Genomic DNA, 22,243 nt, shown 5'->3' on the forward strand with positions numbered 1-22,243 from the left:
CTTAAGAGCACATGCAAAAGTTAAACCAAGTAGATATTTATGTGACAGGAGATACAGATACAAATCAGAAGAGCCCAGAAAAAGAAGAACATAAGCCAAGATGGAACCAGAGGATTCCACAGCTGAACTTTTAAGAGTTCTTACCAAATTCTTAGTGAAGAGGAACTACACAGGTCTCTTAAGAACCTAATGAATAGTGTCCAAAGTATATAGCAAAAATTCATATAAACCTTACTAATTATATAAGCAACTTAATACAATTCTCAGAAAAGAGCTATAACATGTCCATAACAGTGGCTAGAAAGTATGTACTCATCATCATTATCATCATTATCATCAACACAATCATCATTATCATCAACACAATTTTACCCACCAAAATAGTTTTAGGGTTTACACAGCACTCATATTTATCATCTCATCTGATCTTCCTAACAGTATTATACATAGCATTATTATCATTAACCATGTTACAGACGAGAAAAATTAGACTGAGTTAGCATGAGTATGCCACCAAGGTTATATTATATCTTGTATGTTTATCTCAGCAAATCCTCTGATTTCATTACCTTCAGAATGCCATCAGAGTTTTTCTACTGTGTGTGGAAAAATATAACACTTATTTACTAATAATAAAGCTGGCCCAGCACGGTGGCTCATGCCTGTAATCCCAGCCCTCTGGGAGGCCGAGGCGGGTGGATCACTCGAGGTCAGGAGTTCGAGACCAGCCTGAGCGAGACCCCGTCTCTACTAAAAATAGAAATAAAAATTATCTGGCCAACTAAAAATATATATAGCAAAAAATTAGCCGGGCATGGTGGCGCATGCCTGTAGTCCCAGCTACTCGGGAGGCTGAGGCAGTAGGATCACTTAAGCCCAGGAGTTTGAGGTTGCTGTGAGCTAGGCTGACGTCACGGCACTCACTCTAGCCTGGGCAACAAAGTGAGACTCTGTCTCTAAATAAATAAATAAATAAATAAATAAATAAATAAATAAATAAATAAATAAATAAATATAAAGCTATGTGTGATTCTTGTAGAAAGGGCAAGACATTTTACATTAAGAAATTACCTATGCCATTTTATATATAATACAAGATAAGGCTAAAAGCTTGACAGGTGAAACTCAGTTGAAAGCTTATTCTTAACATCTTTGAAACATTGCAAGTTATCACACATAACTTACAATTTATAATTCATAAGTTATCGTGGAGTGTCATTCCTTCTTTACTGCATGTGATTTTACTTTGATAAAAGTTTTCATCAGAGTGGAAAACGACAAGTGACATTAAAAAAACACACCAAATGCTTTTCTATTATGAATTGTTATAAATACTATACTACTTTAAAAAGGGAAGAAATCTAGGAAAATAAAGAAAATCAAAGAGTATGTTTTGAGAAATGTAACTAAACTTGTTTTACCTGTGGCCAGTCTTTCAATTTCCTCTAATTTAGCCTCGAGCATTTGATCTTGTTCTACCTGAGTTTGTTCTTGTTCTTCCAGTGTCATTCGCATGCCTTCAATTATTTTCTCTTTAACACTTAGATCTAAAATTTTGGGGAGAACGTTTTAAAAATTAGTAACATCTAGATATCCGATTTTTCTTAAGTTCTTCTAAAATTAAAATACATTTTTATTAACTATAATAGAATATGAGCTCCACATAGGGAGAAACTTTGTCTTTTTCACTGCTACTAACATATGCTCAATGCCAAGATCAGTACTGGTACGTATGAAGCATTAAATACAGATTTGGGGACAGGCGTGGTAGCTCATGCCTATAATCCTAGCACTCTGGGAGGCTGAGGTGGGAGGATCGCTTGAGGTCAGGAATTTGAGACCAGCCTTAGCAAGAGTGAGACCCCATCTCTATAAAAAATAGAAAAATTAGCCAGGCATGGTGGTGCAGCACATGTAGTCCCAACTACTTGGGAGGCTGAGGCAGGAGGATCACTTGAGCCCAGGAATTTGAGGTTGCAGTGAGCTATGATCACAACACTACACTCTAGCTTGGATGACAGAGCAACTTGTCTCAAAAAAATATGTAGATATAGATTTGGTGTACAGATGGATGCTTGATGATTTCAAAAATAAATGAGTGAATGGAAAAGGAATCTTTTCAGATAAAATTAACAATTCCAATATAATTAAATTATTACTAGCAATAAACACAAATCTTAGGATTTCGAAAAATATTATTTGGCAAAATACTTATTTTCACTATTAATATTTTCAAACCAAAACTAAAACCTTTACCTCCTAAAGCTAAAAAAAGGCTCAATCGCAATTTGAACATTTTTTTTAAATCACAAGTAATTACTTTTTCTTGAAAAAATATTCAAAGTCAGATATTTATTTCTAGTGTTTTTAAAACCAGCTCCTCAGGAATGACTATTGGAAGGCTACTGCTACTAGCCTTACCAAAATTGTTCCTGGTCCTTCAAGAATTTCTACAATAATGACTTGTAAGCAACTCTATTTTACTGTCTGCAAGAAACAGATAAAGAGGAAAGATTAGTTTGTTGCCTCCGGCGACTGCACACAGTAGCAAGGCTCATTTCAGAGAACTAGTACCAAAACTATTACTGATGTCAGAGGTGAAACAGCTACAAACGCATAGCTCAACCTTACGGCCGCTTTTAATGACACAATACCGAAAGATGGCTCCCTCAAAGTACATATAAAGCAAGCTTAAAACAACAAAACAATAAAAAAAATTTGTATAATCAGTTTTTAGTATTTCCGTCCATTGATGTAAGCTGCCAGGAATGCTAGTAAAATAGAATTCCTCCTAGAATTAAACTGATCTCTTGGTATTATCCTATAAACCTTTTCTTTCAAAAGTATGATTTTGCAAGCATATTCAGATTATACAAGTAACTATAATTTTATTCAAAGTATTCCCTCCCTCTTACACTACATTTTGATTTGAAACTTAGGGTTAGAAAGAAAGAATTTACACATCTAGTTGCCAATTAAGACAGTTCCAGGACATCAGTGACAACATCACTAATGGCTATTCACCTATTATGAAAAGTAGCAAACCAGAGCAGTAAAGGAAAAGAGAATTATTTTGTCAGTCACTGTCTCCAATAATTTACATTTTATTTCAGGAAAGAACCCCAAAATACACAACAAATAAAATAGAAAATTAAGTGAAGAAGGCTTATTAGTTCATCATAGCTATCTAAAAATATCTAAAGATAGTTATAAGGTATCATAGTGAAATAAATGACTAAAATGAACAAATAATCAAGTGCTTAACATTCAGCACTTGTTTACCATAGCCAAGAAAATTAAAAACATATGTTTACCCAAAAACTTGCACATAAATGTTCATAAAAGCCAAAAAGTGGATACAACCCAAATGTCCATCAACTGATGCATAAATAAAATGTGGTACATCCATATAATAGATTATTATTCAGCCATAACAAGGAATAAAGTAGTACTGAGACACACACAATATGGATGAAACTTGGAAACACTATGCTAAGTGAAAGAAGACAAAAGTCCATATACTGTATGAACGCACTTGATGTGAAATATCTACAATAGGCAAATTCATAAAGACAGAAAGTAGATTACTGGCTGCCAGGGGCCGGAGGGAAGAGGTAAATGGGGTATGATTGCTAATGGGTACAGGGCTTCTTTTTGAAGTAACAAAAATGTTCTGGAATTAGATAATGGTGATGCTTGTAAATAAAATACTAAAGCCCCCTAAACCATGCACTTTTAAAGGGTGAATTTTATGTCATATGTATCTCCATTTTTTTAGAAAATAATTTAATACTAAAGATAGATAAATGAAAGACATTCAGTATTTAAATAGAAATTTAGAAATGAAGGAAAACCTTAAGAGTTGAAGCTATAATTCGCCCCGCCTTTTTTAAAGAGACAGTTTCACTATGTTGCCCAGGCTGGAGTGCAACGGTTATTCACAGGCGCAATCCCACTATTGATTAGCACGAATTTTGACCTCCTCCATATCTGAACTGCACTGGTTCACCCCTCTTTAGGCAACCTGGTGGTCCCCCATTGATGCCGAACCCCTGGGGTCAAGTGATCCTCTCACCTCAGCCTCCCAAGTAGCTGGGGACTACAGGCATGCACCACAGCGCCCAGAGAGTATTTTTTTGTTTGTTAGGGAATGTCTCATGCATAACTAAAATCACAGGAGTGAATGAACTCTCAAAGAAGAAAATAAAGAGAAAAAAGAAGATGCCTTAATCAGGAAAGTGGCCAGAGAGGCTGAGACTCATTCTGAAAGAAAGAAGCTATTAATAACTATTACCAGTAGATCACAAAAGCTGAGGCAAGAGAATTTCAAAAGGAGGGGAGAAGCTACATTCAGTATTTAAAATGTGGTACATCCATATAATAGATTATTATTCAGCCATAGCAAGGAATAAAGTAGTACTGAGACACACACAACATGGATGAAACTCGGAAACACTATGCTAAGTGAAAGAAGACAAAAGTCCTTTCCTATTACCTTTGTGTTTAGAAAAAAATACATTTACACGTAATAAATATTACTTTTAAAAAATGAGGAAAAGGAGAGTGGACAATAAACATCAAAATAATATAAAAAGCAAAGCAGGGATTGCAAAGAGCTAATAGATTTGAAAATATATAGATTACAAGTGGCTTGGGAGCATGGAAAAGATGGAAGTCAGATTAAAGTAGTCACAGTGGTCTATGCCGTATTTCTCCATATTTAGCAAAGAAAGGAAAAATTAAAATGTGATAAAAACTATAGGCATCCTGGTCGAAGGGCGGACTTTTTCAGAATGACTAAGATCTCTTCACATTTGCCAATGACAAAAGTGCCAAAATAAAGGGGAATCCTAAAAGATCATAGGAGTAGGAGATGTTAAAGTGACAAAGCTTTAAGAAAGGCAGAAGAATACAGGACTGTGTGTAGAGATATGTTTTCACATCCAAGTTATTCATCAAAGTGAACCCAACCAATGTACAAATCATCTAAATAAGTAATAATCTGGTAGTCTTACCCTTTCTCCTGTTGGTCAAGTAAAAATAATGTGGATTAGTAAAGAAAGTCTGAGACTTAAGAGTGAAGCAGACCTAGGTTGAAATCTCAGCTCTATCACTCACTCAGCTAAGAAGTTAAGGGGTTAGTGTGGGAGAAGAGAAGAGTTGGTATAATTTTAAGAACAGAAATATGTACATGTCATCAATAAAAGTATTTTATAATATTTCAAATAACAATCAATACAATTTCAGTAAGAAAAGCATAATTCAGCACCTCAAATTTGAATCTAAAGTATTAAGTGGTTTTCAAAAACTTTTTAAAAATACCTATTTGAATTCTAAAAATATTTTACTTGAAGTATCTTTGTTATACACTTCTGTCCAGAAATCCATTCCACTCATGTGACCTATATAACTTTGACTGATTTGATTTTTCAAACTATTCTGACTATAACCAAGAAATCAATGTTGCTTTGACTAAATATTTCTTACTCTTTCATTTCTCTAAGAATAAATTTTAAGTTGATAAATTATTCATTAGAATCACTGCTTTTCTCTTTTGATAAAGTTATATCTTATGTTGCCCTCACTTCACTTTAAAATTTTCAAAGGAAAATGTTAACAAATTGTTATTGCAACTACCCATTATGTAGTCATTTTAGTACTGGAAGTGGAAATTTATTCCTCACCTTTGCACACTTTCTCATACTGGTATATAGCTTCTTCCTCCACTTTCTGATTACTTAACTGTTCCTAAAAAATAAAAGAATGTGAGTTAAATGCAAATATAACTTAAATATACAATATTTAAGAGTGCATCCTGAAAACAGGACTCAATATTAAGTTTGAAATCAATCTCCTAAAAGGCTATCAGTCTCAAGCTTCCAAATTCACCTTGGAGAAAAGGTAGGGTGAGAGTAATAATAAGAAAAAAAAAAGACTTTATACTTTTAACCTACGTTATGACTCAGTTATTTCACTTACTCCAAATTTTAGGTAAATGTTTTCTCACATAACACAAAAAGCAGAAACATGGGAAAATGGAGGTCTGCTATGTATTTTATACAGGAGAAACAAGGAAAACCATAAAAAAATTCCCTAACAATAACCTCAAAATGCAAAAAAAAGGGAGCCTTCCATCCCCTCTACCTAGAAAGTATTTGTAAGATGTGAAAAAAGCAAGGCAATTTAAGAGGCATGAGTAAATTATTTATAATTTAATAATTATAAATAAATATTTAATAATTATTTAATCATTATTAAGTTGTAGGACTGGAAATCCTACAATTCTAGTTTTAACTTTTCAGATAATCCAAACTTCACTTCCAATCTTATCTAATTTCTCCGCTACTATCTCCTCACTTTATAAGTCTTATAGAACCTGGAGATCTTCGAATTCTATTACTGTTGCCTTATCCATTTAATTAATGTCAACATTTACAATAAAGAGATTTTGCTTTTCAAGCGTCATTTTAAAAAAGAATTTGTTATAAGACCTAGAATACTTTTTTTACTCTTTATTTCAGAATAATTTTAGATTTACAAGAGCTGCAAATGTAGCTACATCATGTCAACTTGGCTTCCTCTAATGTTGTTAACATACTATTATAATTACCATGATACATTTATCAAAAATCAAGAAATTAACATTGGTGTAATACTATGAATTATACTACAAACTTCACCACCATTCACCAGTTTTTCCACTGCTGTCCTTTTTCCGTTCTGTGATTCCCTCCAGGATATAACACTGCACTTAGTCATCATTTCTCCTTAGTCTCCTCCATAGTTCCTCAGTCTTTCCTTGTCTTTAATGACCTTGACACTTTATAGTGGTCAGGTATTATGTAGAACATCCTCAATTTGGGTTTATCTCATGTTTTCTCATGAACAGGCTGAGGTTGTGGATTTGGGAGAATACCACCACAGAGGGGATGAGATGTGCCCTTCTGGTCACATCAAATCAGGAAGTACATGTCATTTATATGACTAATTACTAGTGATGTTGTTCTTGAACATTTGATTAAGATGGTATCTACTAGGTTTCTCCACTGTAAAATTCTTATTTTTTTTTTCCATACTCTTTGTTAGAAGCAAGCCACTGCTGACTTATTTAAGTAATTTATTTTTAGATTCCAGAAAAGGTCAAAACAGAATATGTTATTAAAAACTAATTTATACATTTTATTAGGCACTAAAATATATCAGCAGAATGCACTTAATCCATCGTCTTTAAAAACAAAACTGTACCTTGAGTTGCTGAATGGTTCGCTGTTTCATATCTATTTCCTGAGAACACTGGTTTTTCTTTTTCTCCAGTTCATTAATTTTAATCCTCAGTAATTTCTCCTCATCACGCATTACAGATATCTACAAAGTAATGTTTATAAAACAAACTAAATTTTTTAAAAACACAATTGCTTTTGTTTAAAATTCATGGCTACTTGTTCAAAGATTCATGTCCCTTAAAGCTCATTAGAAAAATTATAGTTTCTAATATACTACATGATACAGCTTCAAATTATCAGAAAATATCTTAATACCTTAATGGAGAATGCATATGAAGAGCTCATTTTCCTCTTACATTATTTTAACAATCTCAAACTCTATAAGTCCTCTCAATAAAGAATCACCATAACATCTACATGTACTGGTAAAATAATTACCATGGAAAAAACTAAGAGATACTGTAAAGTAACTTTTCTCATCATTTTAAGAGAAAGTATGAAGTTGATAAATATTCTATTCAATCCTAAACTTGATATAGAAGGAAAACAATCTTTATCATATTAAATCGGCCACACAACTTTTCAAATAACCTACCTCTTTCTGTACTTGCTCGATCTGCTTTTTGGCATCACTCAGTTTCTCTTTCAGCTCAGCATAATCTTCTTCCTTCCTGTGAAGATCCACTTTCAGATTGTGGGTAAGAGCAGAGCTTGCAGAAAGCTCCTCTTTCAATCTAAAAAATACAAACCACTTTTCTATAGATAGTGATGCACCATCAACCGCTTAGAATCATACATGTGAACTGGAAACAATTTTTACAAAATTACATCTTTTCACAAATTTGGAATGTCCAAACTATAAATAAGTGAGTCTTTCAGAGAGGGTTTCGTGTGATTTTTATAAGCCAATCTCTTCATATAACTTAGGGTTCCAAAGGTTTATATAAACAAAATTCAAGTTCTTCACTAATTATACATGCTACACTTTATCATGCTAACCATCTAATTGTTTAAAAGCCACATAGTAAAATGAATGCTTTGCATATTTCTAAACATTTTAAATAACATTTAGCTTACTTTTCTGTTTCTTGTCTGATGGTTTCTTTTTCTTCTTCCTTTAATTGAAGAGAATGCTTCACATCTTGCAAATTATTTGTTAATTGCGTGATTTCTTCTTTCAACTTGATTTCCTTTTCACTTAAATCTTTGGTGTTTTTGATAGAATCCTGAAGATTTGCTTGACATTCCTTCAAATTTCTTTCTAGCTTTAAGATGATAGATTCCTTTCCCAAAATATCTTGTTCTAACTTGGCTGAATGCCTACATTCATCTTTTTGAGTCTCTAAGATTGTTTCAAGTTCCTTTATTTTTGCCTTGGAGCAAGTAACAACTTGTGTAAGTTCTGAAAGTGCTCTCTTTCCTTCAACTACATGTTGTGCTTGAACATCAAGATTAAAGGTTTTTTCTTGCAATTTGTCTTTCAGCTGCTGTATGAGACTTTCTTTTTCTTTTAGTAGCTCAGTCCGATTTTTATGCTCCCTCTCCTCTATTTTTAATCTATTGTTTTCATCCTTATACCCTTCTACTTCTGCCTGTAATTTTTTAATTTGTTGTTCCAGTTCCTGGATCTGATGACTTTTTTTGGAGGAGGTCTTCACAAGCTCCTTACATTCTTCCCAAATAGCTTCAATACTAGAGTGGAAAGCACTTTCCCTACTGAGTTCTTGAATACAACATTCCTTAACCTGCTTACTCACCAAGTAATCATTACCTAAAAGATGTAACTGTGTATTTAGCAAATTATCTTCCTGAAAACCATTTGACAGATCCCTGAAATTGAGTAAATCTATGTTTGAGATCTGAGAAACAGAATCAAGTGTATGTAGTTCATCTATTTTTGTTTGCATTAATTTTATTTGTGAAACATTATTTGTAATACTTCTTGTAGCAATTTCTATCTCTTTTGACAATTTCACGATCTTTTCCTCCTGTTCTTGATTTATACCTTTTTGCACATGTAATTCAGCAATTGCATTGTCATAATTTGACTGAATTTGTTGGACCTCTATACTTAAACTCTTTTTTTCAGAAAGTTCCTGCTGCAACCCAACAATCTGTTTATTTAATTCTGCTTTTTCTTCCCTTTCATTTTTAAGTTCATTCTCAACACTGAGTAAAAGTGTTTTCAGCCCTTCATTATTTTCTTGTAATACTCTGTCTTCCCTATCTTCTGAAATGCTCTGTTGCATTTCTTCTCTTTTCTTTTGGTCTTCAGTGATAGTTGAACTAACATCTATTGGTCCTTTAAAAATAAGAAAATTATTATTAACCTGGTAAACCTTAATAAAACCAAAAAATTACCATATAAGCCAATATTCAAACACACAAAATATATGAAAGTAAGCTTTTAGTGAAAAACTGAAATAAGCCATTGAGAGAAAAAGAAAAAAACAGGTTGCAAAATATGTGGTGTAAGCTCATTTATGTAAAGATCATAGTTCCTTAAGTTAATGCAGACAGAGAGTTAGCAAAGGAAGTGTGCCAAAATGATGGTAGCTATCTCTGAGTAGGATTATCAGTTATTTCTACTTTCTTTTTTATAACTTTCAGTATTATTTAAACTTTATACCACAAATCTTTATTATCATTATAACATGGGACAGAGGGGAGGAGATAACGGTGAGATACCCTAGGCAGATATCCCATATCCTAAAGAATAAGTTTTAAAGTACAATTATATTACGGATTCTACTATATTAATGATTAGTAAACTGAGTACTTTAAATTTTCATAGTTAATGTTAGGGAAAAAATGGTTGAAATTCTGAGAAGTCATATAATATAGCCCTAACTGTCACTAGCAGTATAACCATTAATAAACTACTTAATATTAATATTATGACTATTTCTTCAAATGTTGAAACGGAAGTAGTAATAAAATTACCTTCTACCTCAGAGTTGTTGTAAAGATCAAAACAACAAATGAGCTTAGAACACTGTGCTTTGGATACAGTTAGCTATTAATAGGACCTGAAAATCTGTACAGGACGGTCCAGCTACTTAAAATGTATAAAAGTTTACTTTTTTTCAGGCTCAATATCAACATTCCTAGAACAAAGATATCTCTACCTGCCCTACTCTATAGAACAGTGTGAAAAGGCTAAAATGAGTTAATATATAACGGATGTTAAACCATTCTGTAAATGTTATACACATACAAGAACTTTAACAATTATAGTTGATAAAGATTAAACTATCCTTAGAGTGTAAGCATTATTAGCTAAAATTAAATTCTTAATGTTCACTTTGACAAACTCACCCCACAAAAGTACCTAGTATAAATTATATTCTATGATTAAATCTTAAAACATAATTCTCAATCTTCTAGATACACAATTTTATACCCACATATCTTTTTATGTTTTCATACAGTTTCCACTGAGGGTCAGATGATTATCTCAGATCCTAGAACAATAGTTCAAAACAGCAAGAATCTGACTCTTCTTTTTTTTTAAAAAACTTTCTTCCTGTTATGCTTCATGGTTTGATGTTTGTACGTGGACTTCACAACACTGCTCTGATACAATTTATATGTGAATTTTCTACATTGCTCTGATACAGTCAATTCCATATGTCCTTTTGCCCTTCATTTACTCCCTCACTGACCAATCTTTTGAATTCACCTATGTTTTTATTTGGTATCCTCACTAAATATGTGAGAATCAAATACTTCATGCTTAAAGGTCCCAAATATAATATGAAGTACAATTGGTACTAATCTTTAAGAGCAGCAGACAGTTATAAGGGAGGTTTAGCTTAAAATCTTCCTCATTAAGAAACCTATTACTTTCAGTTGTTATCTGCCCAGTGAATCTAAAAAGACTGTATTGTACAATTTTCTTTTTAAGGAGCTCCCGTATTATCCTATCCATCAGCTCTTTATATTTTATCGAAATGTTTGTCTATCTCATCTACTAGACTTTAAACTCCCTGATGGCAGACTCCTTGTGTCTGATTCATCTTAAACAATAAACCTAAATGAAATATTTTTGAAACTTAGCTATATCACATATGTTCTCCTTTTCTCTCTCTAACACACAACACTGTATGTGAAAGCAAATAATTAATCTTTGTAAATATAATTTTTGCATAGTAACTTATTCTGGTTCCATATATGTGCAAATTCATGAATCTCACATATTCTATTATTTCAACTTGGTTACTTTATTGTAATTTTATGTTTAAAATTTTAAGGTCCTCTTTAAACATTTATTTACAACAGCAATTTTCTAGTTCTATTGGGCAGAATTACCCAGGGAGCTTATTAAAATCCAGATTCCTGGGAACAAATTCCAAAGATATTGACTTGATACGTCTATGGTGTATTTTACACGTAAAACTTTGAGAATTAGTGCTCTAGGCATTATTTTTGAAAATTTCTACAAGAAGACAGTCACCTCCATAATACATTTGGGGTCTTAACGTATCAGTTTGCTTCATTACAAAGCCCTTAAGTGGTAGCACTGCTACACATAATTGTTTCATAAAAGCCAAATGTCAAACCTCATGTAGTTACGAGATTCAAACCCGTAAGTTTTAGCCTGTCCATGGAATGATAGTAGCCCGTGGGATACACATGTAATGAATCTGTTCAATAAAAAAGGCAGCATTTTTGAGATCATAAAAATCTCCTTAAAATGAAATCTGCCATATTATATACAAATGACTTTCTATCTTCCTATATGCTAATCACAGTTGAAGCTGTAAGCAAAATAAAGGAAAAAAAACATAATCACTTATGAAAGGTCTTTCAGATACTATTGTACAATATGGAGAGGAAAAAACCTTGATTGTTTGTTCTCAAGATTCTTTAATCCTATGACCCCTTTTGATGAATTAAAATCCCCTAGCCATCTCATGATACTGATTTGTCCCCAGTGAGAATATAATGCCCCCACACAAGAATCACACTGTACAATATGGGAATCTCAGCTCCCTACCCCAACCAGAATTTATCTAGTTTTACTTTCAGTAGTGTGCATATGTAAAAAAACAAGCTTTATTTTTAAGTTTTCATTTTTCATATATAATCCATGTTCTTCTTCTTCACTCAATTGTCTAAATGTTCTTAGGCAGCTGTAGTTATATATATAATCTCATTATGGGATTCCAAAATCTCTTTTCTTTATCACAGACTAATTTTAAAAGCTCATTGGCCAAGGTCTTATTATCCATAATTTATGTTGTCTCTTTAGAGTCAAAGAAGGGGAAAAATACAGCATTACCCCTGCTATATTTTGTTAAAAGCTGCTGAGTTTATTTTTGAAGCTTTTCTTATGTTTGCAGTTTACATTTTCCTAATTTATTTCCTCAAGATTCTAAGTTTATTCAAGGATTCCAGCTATTCTGGAATCTTAAAGATTTGCCCTTCTTTATTTTTACAACAAACTTGTTCACTTACTCTTCTTATGGATTTTTAAAAAATAACCTTCAGCGTATGTATTATTTTTCATCAGACCGTCTCCATAAATACTACTAGAGTACATTTGTTAATAACATTTAGCTCAAAGTCTTACTGTCAAATATCCTTTTCTCTAAATGAATAAGGAATGCAAAGGAAGAAAAGAAAATAATGTGGAGAGATTTTGACAGAAATAGGTACTATATTTATGAAATGAAAGTGATGAGTTTTAACTATTATAAGCACAGAAGTAAAAGAATTATAAAAGAAGTGATAAAAGCACAATTTCTAATTACATATTTATTAAAAGACAGCTTTAAATATGCCCATCCTCTAGATAGTTTATAACTGTCTAACCATAAAAATTCATGACATTTAGATTTTCTCAAAATTTTTCCTTAGACAAGTAAATTTCCTCCTATTTGCAACTTTTGTGTTTGCTGGTTTAGGAATTAGCTTTCTTAAAGGCCTCCTACTGGCAGCCGAAGTAGTACCTTTCTTTGCTGGTGGTTCATCTTGTTGAAGTTCATTTTCATTTAATCTTTTTCTGTCTGAATAGGTGTTAGTTCTGCTGACCTTAGGCACTTCAACTGTTTCATTACAAGTCAATTTATTGTTTATTATTAAAGATGTATCAGCCTTATCCTAAAGAAAAAGAAATTAAAATTAATTCACATATAGAAAGCTACAATAAACGAATAAACTATATAAATTATCTTTCAATAGTGTATCAATTTTATTTTCAAATTTGTTGAAACATTTTCTAAGTTATTTCTTAAGTTTCACCCTAAAATAACTGATGGCTCTGGCAAATAAGTAACACTTGAGGATAACTGGAGACACATCCCTGAAGTCACACTCAAAATGTGCTTTGAAAAGAAAAAGATGAAACTCAACAATTATTTTGTTTTATAACCAAAGAAGCCTCTTAAAGTAGAACTGTCTTACACTTTAACAACTCCCAGAAAAATAGTTTTGACCTTAGCTCTTACACTATATGTATTCAAAGATATACAGTCTACATATAAGCTTTAAAACTGAGCTTCCAGACCAGTCATTTAAATTTTTATTTTTTAAGGCAAAGACTGCCTCCCTTAGAAAGGCTAGCAGAAAAAGGTAACAATATGGACTTAAACAGAAAGAAGAAGGGTAAAACTCAGCAGTTAAGTGCAAGTCTATAAAATAATCAAAGGTATGGTAAAGGCAGGGACTTGTAGCAATCCATTTTAGGGGAAAAAAAAGTGTATGGCAAAACAAAAAATACCATTTTATAGCATAAAATCAGCATTTTCTTTCCCAGAGATATAGATAACATAACTTTTTAAGTCATAAAGTCATGAGTTGTTTTTTTAAAAAGCAAAGTTTTCTTTAGATATTCCTAAACAAAGGATGTCATAAAGAACAACTTCTATGGTTTCTCACAATAAGTCCCTTAGTGTAACTGTTAAGTGACAAAATCCTGAGACAGAAAGATCACCCGTCTGACAGAGATCCACAACAGGTCCAAGTTGCCCCCTCCCCCACTCTTAGCACCTATCAGAAAGGCCTAGTCTGTACTCCAGAAGTCACAGTTATTGCAAGGAGGATTTTCTGTTCCCAGGATATGCTTAGGTGAAGAAAAAAAGGATGAAAGAACAACCATTCAAAATAAAGCTTTTCATCATTGGAAAACTTTCAAGATAAGCTTTGGAAGAGTGACCCTAGATCAACTGTTAATCAGCACAGTCAGGTAAGTTCCAAATTATTCTGCATTTATGTATTTAAGTGAACAATTTAAATTTGGCACAATGTTTTATGTTAGTTGATAAAACAAGGTCTAGAACCTATTTATAAAGTTTATTTAAGGTAATGAATAATTAAATTTAAAATATTGCTTTTTTTATATTGCTCGTTTACTATTTCTTAAACATTGTATAACACACTGTGGTATACAAACATATTATGGAAATAAATAAAATCCGATGTGAAATTTCCAACTATTTTCTTTGAAGCTGTAGTCCCCAGAAGTGATCTGTCTCTGCCTTTCCTTTTTGTTTTTATTTTCCTTCACCGTACCAAAGACTAGACTTAAAATCCAGATCAAGAAGTTAGACCAAATAAAAGTTCTGAGAGCCTGGAGGCGCAGCAATTAAGTTAATGGAAAAAGTCAGGCCCAAGTCTCAAAAGTCTGACCTTCCCTTATTGCACAAAGCAATTTCCTCTTCCTTATTCTCCACCACCACTACCCTAAATCAAATCCTCATCAACTATCACCTCAACTCTTCCAATAAATAGCTAACTGGTCTCTCTGCCTCTAGCTGAATTCCATCTCAATTCCATCCAAGTTTCCAGAAATATCTACTCAATCAAAAACCTCAACTTTGCTATTCCTCTATTTAAAATAATGATACCCCACTGCCTCCCCAAACTCTGTAATGCAATATTCAAAGGCTCTCCACCATCTCATCCTATTCTACCACTACCAGCCTCATTTCTCACCTCTCCTTGCTTCAAACTTTCTTTCTGAACAACACATTGCCTGCACTTTACTACACTGACTGAAGGATTTCTCATCTCCATGACTTTGTGCACTCTGATCCCCAAATACGAAGGCCAGTATGTCTTCTTGGCCTTCATGATGACCAAATGCCCCCTTCCTCTAATTTCGACTGGCTAAATTTCACTAACCCTTTAAGGCTTAACTCAGTCATTTTCATCTCCATAAAGCATTTCCTAAACCCTCATCTATTCTCAGCTTCCTTCACTCACTGACTACCACTGCACATCACATTATGTTCATGTTGTTTTTCTCTTACTGAGTGGTCGTCAGTGGACTAGTTTTTATTAATCTGTATAAGTTCTATAAGCTAGCACAAAACCTGGCACACAGCTCTACTGAGTAAGTGTTTCTTTACTGAAATAAATCATTTTTTGTTTCTCAGCCTTGCTCCTCCCACCTTATTAAAAGGGGTGTTTCTCCCAGTTCAGGTACAGAGGATGTGAGTGCGATCTGGCTGCGACATCTGTCACATCACTGATTGCCACAATTGATTTGGTTCATCTGGCTGGCTAGGCGGGCATCCCCTTCCTCCCTCATCTTCTTCCTCCCTCACTGCTCCATGTGTATCCCTCCCAAAGCTGCACACTCGGTCAAAGAGGATGACCTTCCCCAACAGAAGAGGACCGTTCTCTGGTGAAGAGTATATGAGTAGCTGCACTCCCCTGCTAGAACCTCAAACAAGCTCTCAAGGTCCAGTTCAGGTGCAGAAAAGTCAGATAGATTGAATAATGTATCTAATAAATGCCAAAAGAAGGGCCTGCTACAGGAGATTAGACAAAGGGTGAGCTACTCTTCTAGAATGTTCCCTGTCTACCCCTGTGGAATCAAAAGCCCAACTAAAGTTCAGATAATTCAGGGAATGTTGGTGGGATTAGAGCTTGACTGTCAAGAGGCTCAATAGTCACTTTTTATAAGATACCACTTTTGCCTCTTCTGGTCATAGAAAAGACATGCAAAAGCACCTTTTAACAAAGCAAAGATGTTTGGCTATTAGTTTACTCAGCCTACTATGTTATTACCATATATTTTACCATTTCTATATCAAAAAATAATTTAAAGGCAATTACAATAAAAAAATAGAAAACCAAAAACCATTTTTAAAAGGGATTAAAAGACAAGCTGATCATCCTAGCCTAAACTAACTCAATATGAAATTACCTAAATTTGTATGAAAGGTCAAAAACTCTTAAAGCTTTTACATGTCACAATACATAATGTAATTTTTCAGCAAAAATATCCTTGCTATTAAACATATGAAAAATAGTAACAATGCATATAATAAAAACAAGCTTCTAAGGAAAAAAATCTAATTCTACTGAACTTCATATAGTTCCCTGGATCATTGTAATCCTGTTGTCTAAGTATATCTAAGTTCCTTTCTCCTCAGAGCTCCCCTTCCAACTAGCTGAAGCTTAAACTTTCAAGGGCTACGTATTCTTTTCTCTCTTTATGCGCAAAGCACTGCCAGCATAGTTCATGGGATATTATGTTCAAAGAAGTCAAATGCCCTCTTCCAAGTTCTAAAAAATTCAGATTTGCACAATAGTAGGTTGAATTCAATGTCAAGATAAGCAATTCAACATTCTCAATAAATTAGTTTTAGTTGCATAAGCTATTTTAAACTATTTACTTTAAACCAAAACATAGGATTTTTAAATCTAATTTATAATGCAAAGTTAAATTCTTACATTGTCTTTTAATGTGTTTTCCATATGAAACTTTAGGTTCTGAAATTTGTTGATAGTGTCTTCTTTTTGATCAATTATATCTATCAATTCTTGAATTCTTTGATTCTGCATAATTATTTTCTTTGGAAAGAAGAAAAATAGCAATGTTTAGTGAATATATTTCAGGATAACTAGAATGCAAACATTAACAGTTTTAAAATTCCTTCAAATTGTAAAATTACATAAAAATAAACACACTATGCATAGCACGATCTTATTCTTGCTTAAAACAATAACATGTTTACATATACAAAGAAAAGAGAAGCAGATATAGCACATAAGGTAAGAGGAATCTGGAGTCAGACCTCCTGGGTTTGAATCCTAGTTTCTCTGCCTTCTAGCTATGCCACCCTGGGAAGTTATGTAACCTCTCTGTAAAAATAAAAAATCATAATAGTATCTATATCATAAAGCTGTTCTGAAATTTAAATGAATTAATAATAACCACTTAAAAGAGTCCCTGGTAAGTAGTAAGTGTTCTACAAATATAAATATATATGAAGTAAAAGTCTAAAAGAGCTTCCAACCAACTTGTTGATTTTTTTTTTTTTTTAATTTAGGAGGAAGATTATGGGGACATTTTTATTTTCTATGTCACCTAGTTTAATATAATTAAATTTGTACAACTAGTGTCTACTACTTTCCTAAGTAGAAACAATTTTTAAAAACATAGGAATTGTCTAAACAGTGGTTGTAATGTCTTCTAAGTACATTATTTTGGCTTTATCCTTTAAATATTAGATAGTAGATGCCAAAAACTTGAATTATTTATATCTGATCATATCTTGAAATATTCAGCTCTTTACAAGGATATACGTAAAGTTAAAATATGAAGTCTCAAGCCAAAGAAGAACAGAAAAAATAATACAATGGAACCAAGTCATAATTCATGCCTTCATTTACTTAATTATAAAGTTCCTTATCAAGACAAAATAAAGCTTAAAGTATTACCTTATTAGATGTCTCCAGCTCTTGAACCAATGAATCTGATTCTGAAAAAATAAAGAATATTGAAAATAAATATCTAAACATCTGAAAAAATATTAATACATCACTGAATAACTATGAAACATAAGCTACTGTAATAGATAATTTAACTATTGTTACATTCAAGAAAAAGGATTTTGAAAGTATTAGAAGTACACAGCACTCAACTGCTAATCCAACCATAAGAGGGTAATGTTTCAGAAAAAGTCACTTTTAAAACTCAGAATAAAAATTAGTGACAATATGCAAAAAATAAAGAACTTCTGGCATAACATCAAAGAAGAAAAGGAGCCTTCCTGGTCTACTTCATAATGCAAAGTTACCACTCACCTGTTATTTTCTACCCATCTTGTTTCATTAAAAAAAAAACAAAAAACCCCAGAGTATTTCATTTAACTCTCAAAACCCAGATGTCACAATCACACATATATATATACATACACACATATATAAAATGCTCTCAGAATTAGAATGACACGTCAGTCCAACAAACTACTTTAAACCACTCTACAACAGTCACTCTATCCCAAGCTAGCAAGCCCAGAGCATAATCTCCTACACGAGTTCATAAATACAGAACAAAATTTACAGCTTTATAATTTCCTATGAGATTTCTTAATTTACTTATAAAGCTAACACTTGGTGTTTTTTTTTGATAAGTCCATTTTCTAATAACATTGGTCTAAAAGTAAATGATGAAAAAATATTTTTAGTAGTAAATTACTATAAAGTCATACAAATGTTATAATATTAAAATATGTTACCTTGATTAAAGAATATTCTAGTCACTACAGTAAATAAGCTGCATAAATCTCTTATACTTACCAACTGTACTTTTTATGTGCTTACAATATCTAAATAGGGGTAAAATATATCCACTTACCATTCTCTCTCTTTTTTAGCTCTTCTTTGGTTTCGATTAATTCTTCTTTGGTTTTAGCTAATTCAGCCTTAACTTGATTAAACTTTAGTTCTAAACATGCAAGAGCTTCCTGGGGGTCAGCAAGAGATGCAATATATAAGTGAGCAATTTCAGCCTGTTTCTTAATATCAGCGACATTATCTTGAAGAGAATCAATAATATCTTCAAATCCTACATAATCATGTGCTTCCTAAAAATAGCAAAAACCACATGCCTAACATTAACAGTGTGTTTCACCCTTACATGTGGTACCATCTAATTTAGACAGTTTTAAAAACAGCCAAAAATTCGCAACTTGAAATTCTTTAACATAAATTATATAGAAGTATCTCCAATTATAAAAAAAATTGTATATCATCATTCATTGTCTGTTGTATGTACCATGAGGCATATTTTCCCATTTAAAAAAAAGTCATAATCTGTGATAAGTCATTATGGAATAATTACGATTACCTAGTTCAGTATAGCTTCAATTATATAATAACCGTGAAAAGACTTTGTTAGAATACCTCAGGAAACCAATCTCCATTTTCACAACTCAGTCCAAGTCCCAAACTATGTCTGGGATACATAAGGGTGGTTTGACAGCAAGAGCCTGGACATCACTGTCAGAGGCCCCTAAATTTGAGTGATTAAAAAATAAAACAAAAATCCCCTAAAAAAGTGATCAATTTCAGCTTTAGTAGAGGCAACATAAAAGGATAATTTTTCCTTAAGAGTAGGGAATGGCAGTTGCCCAGCAAGGGCAATCCTTTTTATGTATAAACATTTTTGTTTTAATCAGAACAGTAAGTAAATGACCTCTTAGGTCTCCCATACATCTAAAAATAAAAAAATTTTAAGTTTAAGATAAAGCTAAGAGGGGTATCTCATAATCAGACAAAAAGGAATCTATCTGCCTACAATCAATACAATGACTCAAGGAATACCAAAATGAGACATAAATGTAGCAGAGATACATATGATATATATTTTTCAAAGCCCAAAGGCTATATTTAATTATTTGTGCTTATATTCCTAATAAAACATGTCTGATTATAATAAAGCTACAAAATAAGTATTGTTTTAATTCTAAACTAAATTGATGTTTCTCACATTGACATGATACACTAAATCCTGGTACCAAACCACACTGGATTTTTTAAATATTTCAATTAACATACTTCAGTTTCAACTTTCATGACACAACCTCCATTCGTTGGTTCTTCTTGAGTGTCACATTTACCAACCAAATCCTTGAGGATAGCCAAACGACATTCAGCATTTTCTTCTAATATCTCTCGTTCCTGAAGGAGAGTTTCCCTTCACAACACAAATTAATCCAATTAAGAAACAGAAAAGGTGCTGCTTTGTGTTTTATTTTAAACTTAAGTACATTATAGCTTAAGAGCAAATTTAAATAATTATGCATGGTGATTAGTAACAACTATTTTCAAACTTGTATAAAGAAGTCAAAATTCAGCAGCCACCTAATATAAAACAGTAAGTTAAAAAAAATTAAACAAGTAAATAAAATTCTCAATTTTTATCAGAACACGAAAGAAATAACTTACTTAAAGTCAGCTTCCCGTTGAGCCCAATACTGAGTAAACTCCTGTGTAACTTCTTCTCGAATTTTAAATTCCAAGGTTAACTTTTCTTTTTTTTCATTTATCAGTTTTTTTTTCAAGTCTTCTATTAAATCCAACAGTTTCTATAACATGTAAACATTAAAATTCTTATAAAAGAATAAATATATCCCAAGAGAACTACTGTTTAAAAAATAAAACTCTTTTCATTTAGTCAATTGTAATTATGCATTCTTTTCAATAGTGAGAAAATTCTCACTGAAAATTATGCATTTGCAAAGAAATACTAATCGGAAAAATCAGCTGGAGTCCTCCACATTTTAGACATAGACTTAGGACATCTCAAACATCTCACTGTCTAGCTATGCTAAGAAAAAAATAAAATAAAATTTGGGCACCAGGAACTACTTTGGGGAGTTTCAAATTTGATTTCATTTAATTCACACAACTTTCTGTGAGCTTGGTATCATCCACATTTCGTAAGTGGTGATATAATGACCAAATTTGTGGTAAATGCTAAAGGTTGGCTTTGAAAGTGGCATGTCAAAGTCTAAAGACCAGTATAGCAGCAGAGAAGTTGCTAAGAACCCTCAAACACTTTCCAAAATGCCAAAGAGAGATGTTACATAAACTTATTAGGCTTTTATAACTATCCAGATGTGAGCAACAACTCTATAGCCTTTGAAAACACATAATCATGAAGAATATACAATAAAACAAAGCAATTAACACTTAACATGGCCATATGGATCCATAATAAAATAAATTATAGCATTAAAAAAACAGCTTGATATTCTTTTTAAAGGTTTCTGATTAAAGTTACTCAACAACAAATTAAATAATAAACTCTCTCAAAGCTACAGATCTTCCAGTGCCTCAACTTTATATTTGAAAATAGTTCTATAGATATCCTGACTTTGAATTCCCACTTCTAAGAATTTATACTGAGAAAATAGTCATATAGGCCGGGCGCAGTGGCTCGTGCCTGTAATCCTAGCCCTCTGGGAGGCCGAGGCGGGTGGATTGCTTGAGGTCAGGAGTTAGAGACCAGCCTGAGTGAGACCCCCGTCTCTACTAAAAATAGAAAGAAATTATCTGGCCAACTAAAAATATATATAGCAAAAAATTAGCCGGGCATGGTGGTGCATGCCTGTAGTCCCAGCTACTCAGGAGGCTGAGGCAGTAGGATCGCTTAAGCCCAGGAGTTTGAGGGTGAGCTAGGCTGACGCCATGGCACTCACTCTAGCCCGGGCAACAAAGTGAGACTCTGTCTCAAAAAAAAAAAAAAAAGAAAGAAAGAAAGAAAATAGTCATATAACATAACCCCAGTATTTTGGCAGTAAAGAATGCTTATCGTAGGTAGTGTTGTCATTTTGTGGTATAGGTTGTATCTAAATAAAGTGTGAACCTAACACAATAGCCAGACTTCAGGGATTTGTTCAATTATGTTACTGTCATACAGTAAACTATTGTAATCATTAATGACAACCTACTCCTTCTTTTCCCATGTCTATCAAAAAATAAGTAAGGCCAGGCATAGTGGCTCACACTTATAATTCTAGCACTTTGGGAGGCTGAGGTGGGAGGACTGATTGAGGTCAGGAGTTTGAGACCAGTCTGAGCAAGACAGAGACCTCATCTTTTAAAAAAAAAAAAAAAAAAAAGAAAAGAAAAATTTGCCAGGTGTGGTAGCCCATGCCTGTAGACCCAGCTACTTGGGAGGCTAAGGCAGGAGCACCACTTGAGCCCAGGAGTTTGAAGTTATAGTGAGCTATGATCACCCAGCTGCATTGTAGCCGGGGCAACAGAGCAAGACT

The 22,243-nt window shown here is 32.9% G+C and overlaps 1 protein-coding gene across 4 annotated transcripts in view; it reads right to left on the bottom strand.

The window, feature by feature from the left end:
* Positions 1-22,243, bottom strand: part of KIF20B (kinesin family member 20B) — a 62,865-nt gene that overhangs the window by 20,510 nt on the left and 20,112 nt on the right. For 3 of the 4 annotated variants that reach the window (XM_045567862.1, XM_045567860.1, XM_045567861.1), the window contains exons 14-24: positions 20,412-20,551; positions 20,022-20,160; positions 18,820-19,048; positions 17,901-17,941; positions 16,911-17,030; positions 13,178-13,328; positions 8,301-9,525; positions 7,819-7,957; positions 7,246-7,365; positions 5,685-5,748; positions 1,422-1,547 (exon numbers count right to left, since the gene is read on the bottom strand). In XM_045567862.1, coding sequence (XP_045423818.1) covers positions 1,422-1,547; positions 5,685-5,748; positions 7,246-7,365; positions 7,819-7,957; positions 8,301-9,525; positions 13,178-13,328; positions 16,911-17,030; positions 17,901-17,941; positions 18,820-19,048; positions 20,022-20,160; positions 20,412-20,551 — 2,494 coding nt within the window. The remainder of the gene's footprint in view (positions 1-1,421; positions 1,548-5,684; positions 5,749-7,245; positions 7,366-7,818; positions 7,958-8,300; positions 9,526-13,177; positions 13,329-16,910; positions 17,031-17,900; positions 17,942-18,819; positions 19,049-20,021; positions 20,161-20,411; positions 20,552-22,243) is intronic. The other variant, XM_045567863.1, reaches the window with a different exon arrangement.

Source organism: Lemur catta, chromosome 14 (genome assembly GCF_020740605.2).
Source record: "Lemur catta isolate mLemCat1 chromosome 14, mLemCat1.pri, whole genome shotgun sequence".
Classification (NCBI taxonomy): Eukaryota; Metazoa; Chordata; class Mammalia; order Primates; family Lemuridae; genus Lemur; species Lemur catta.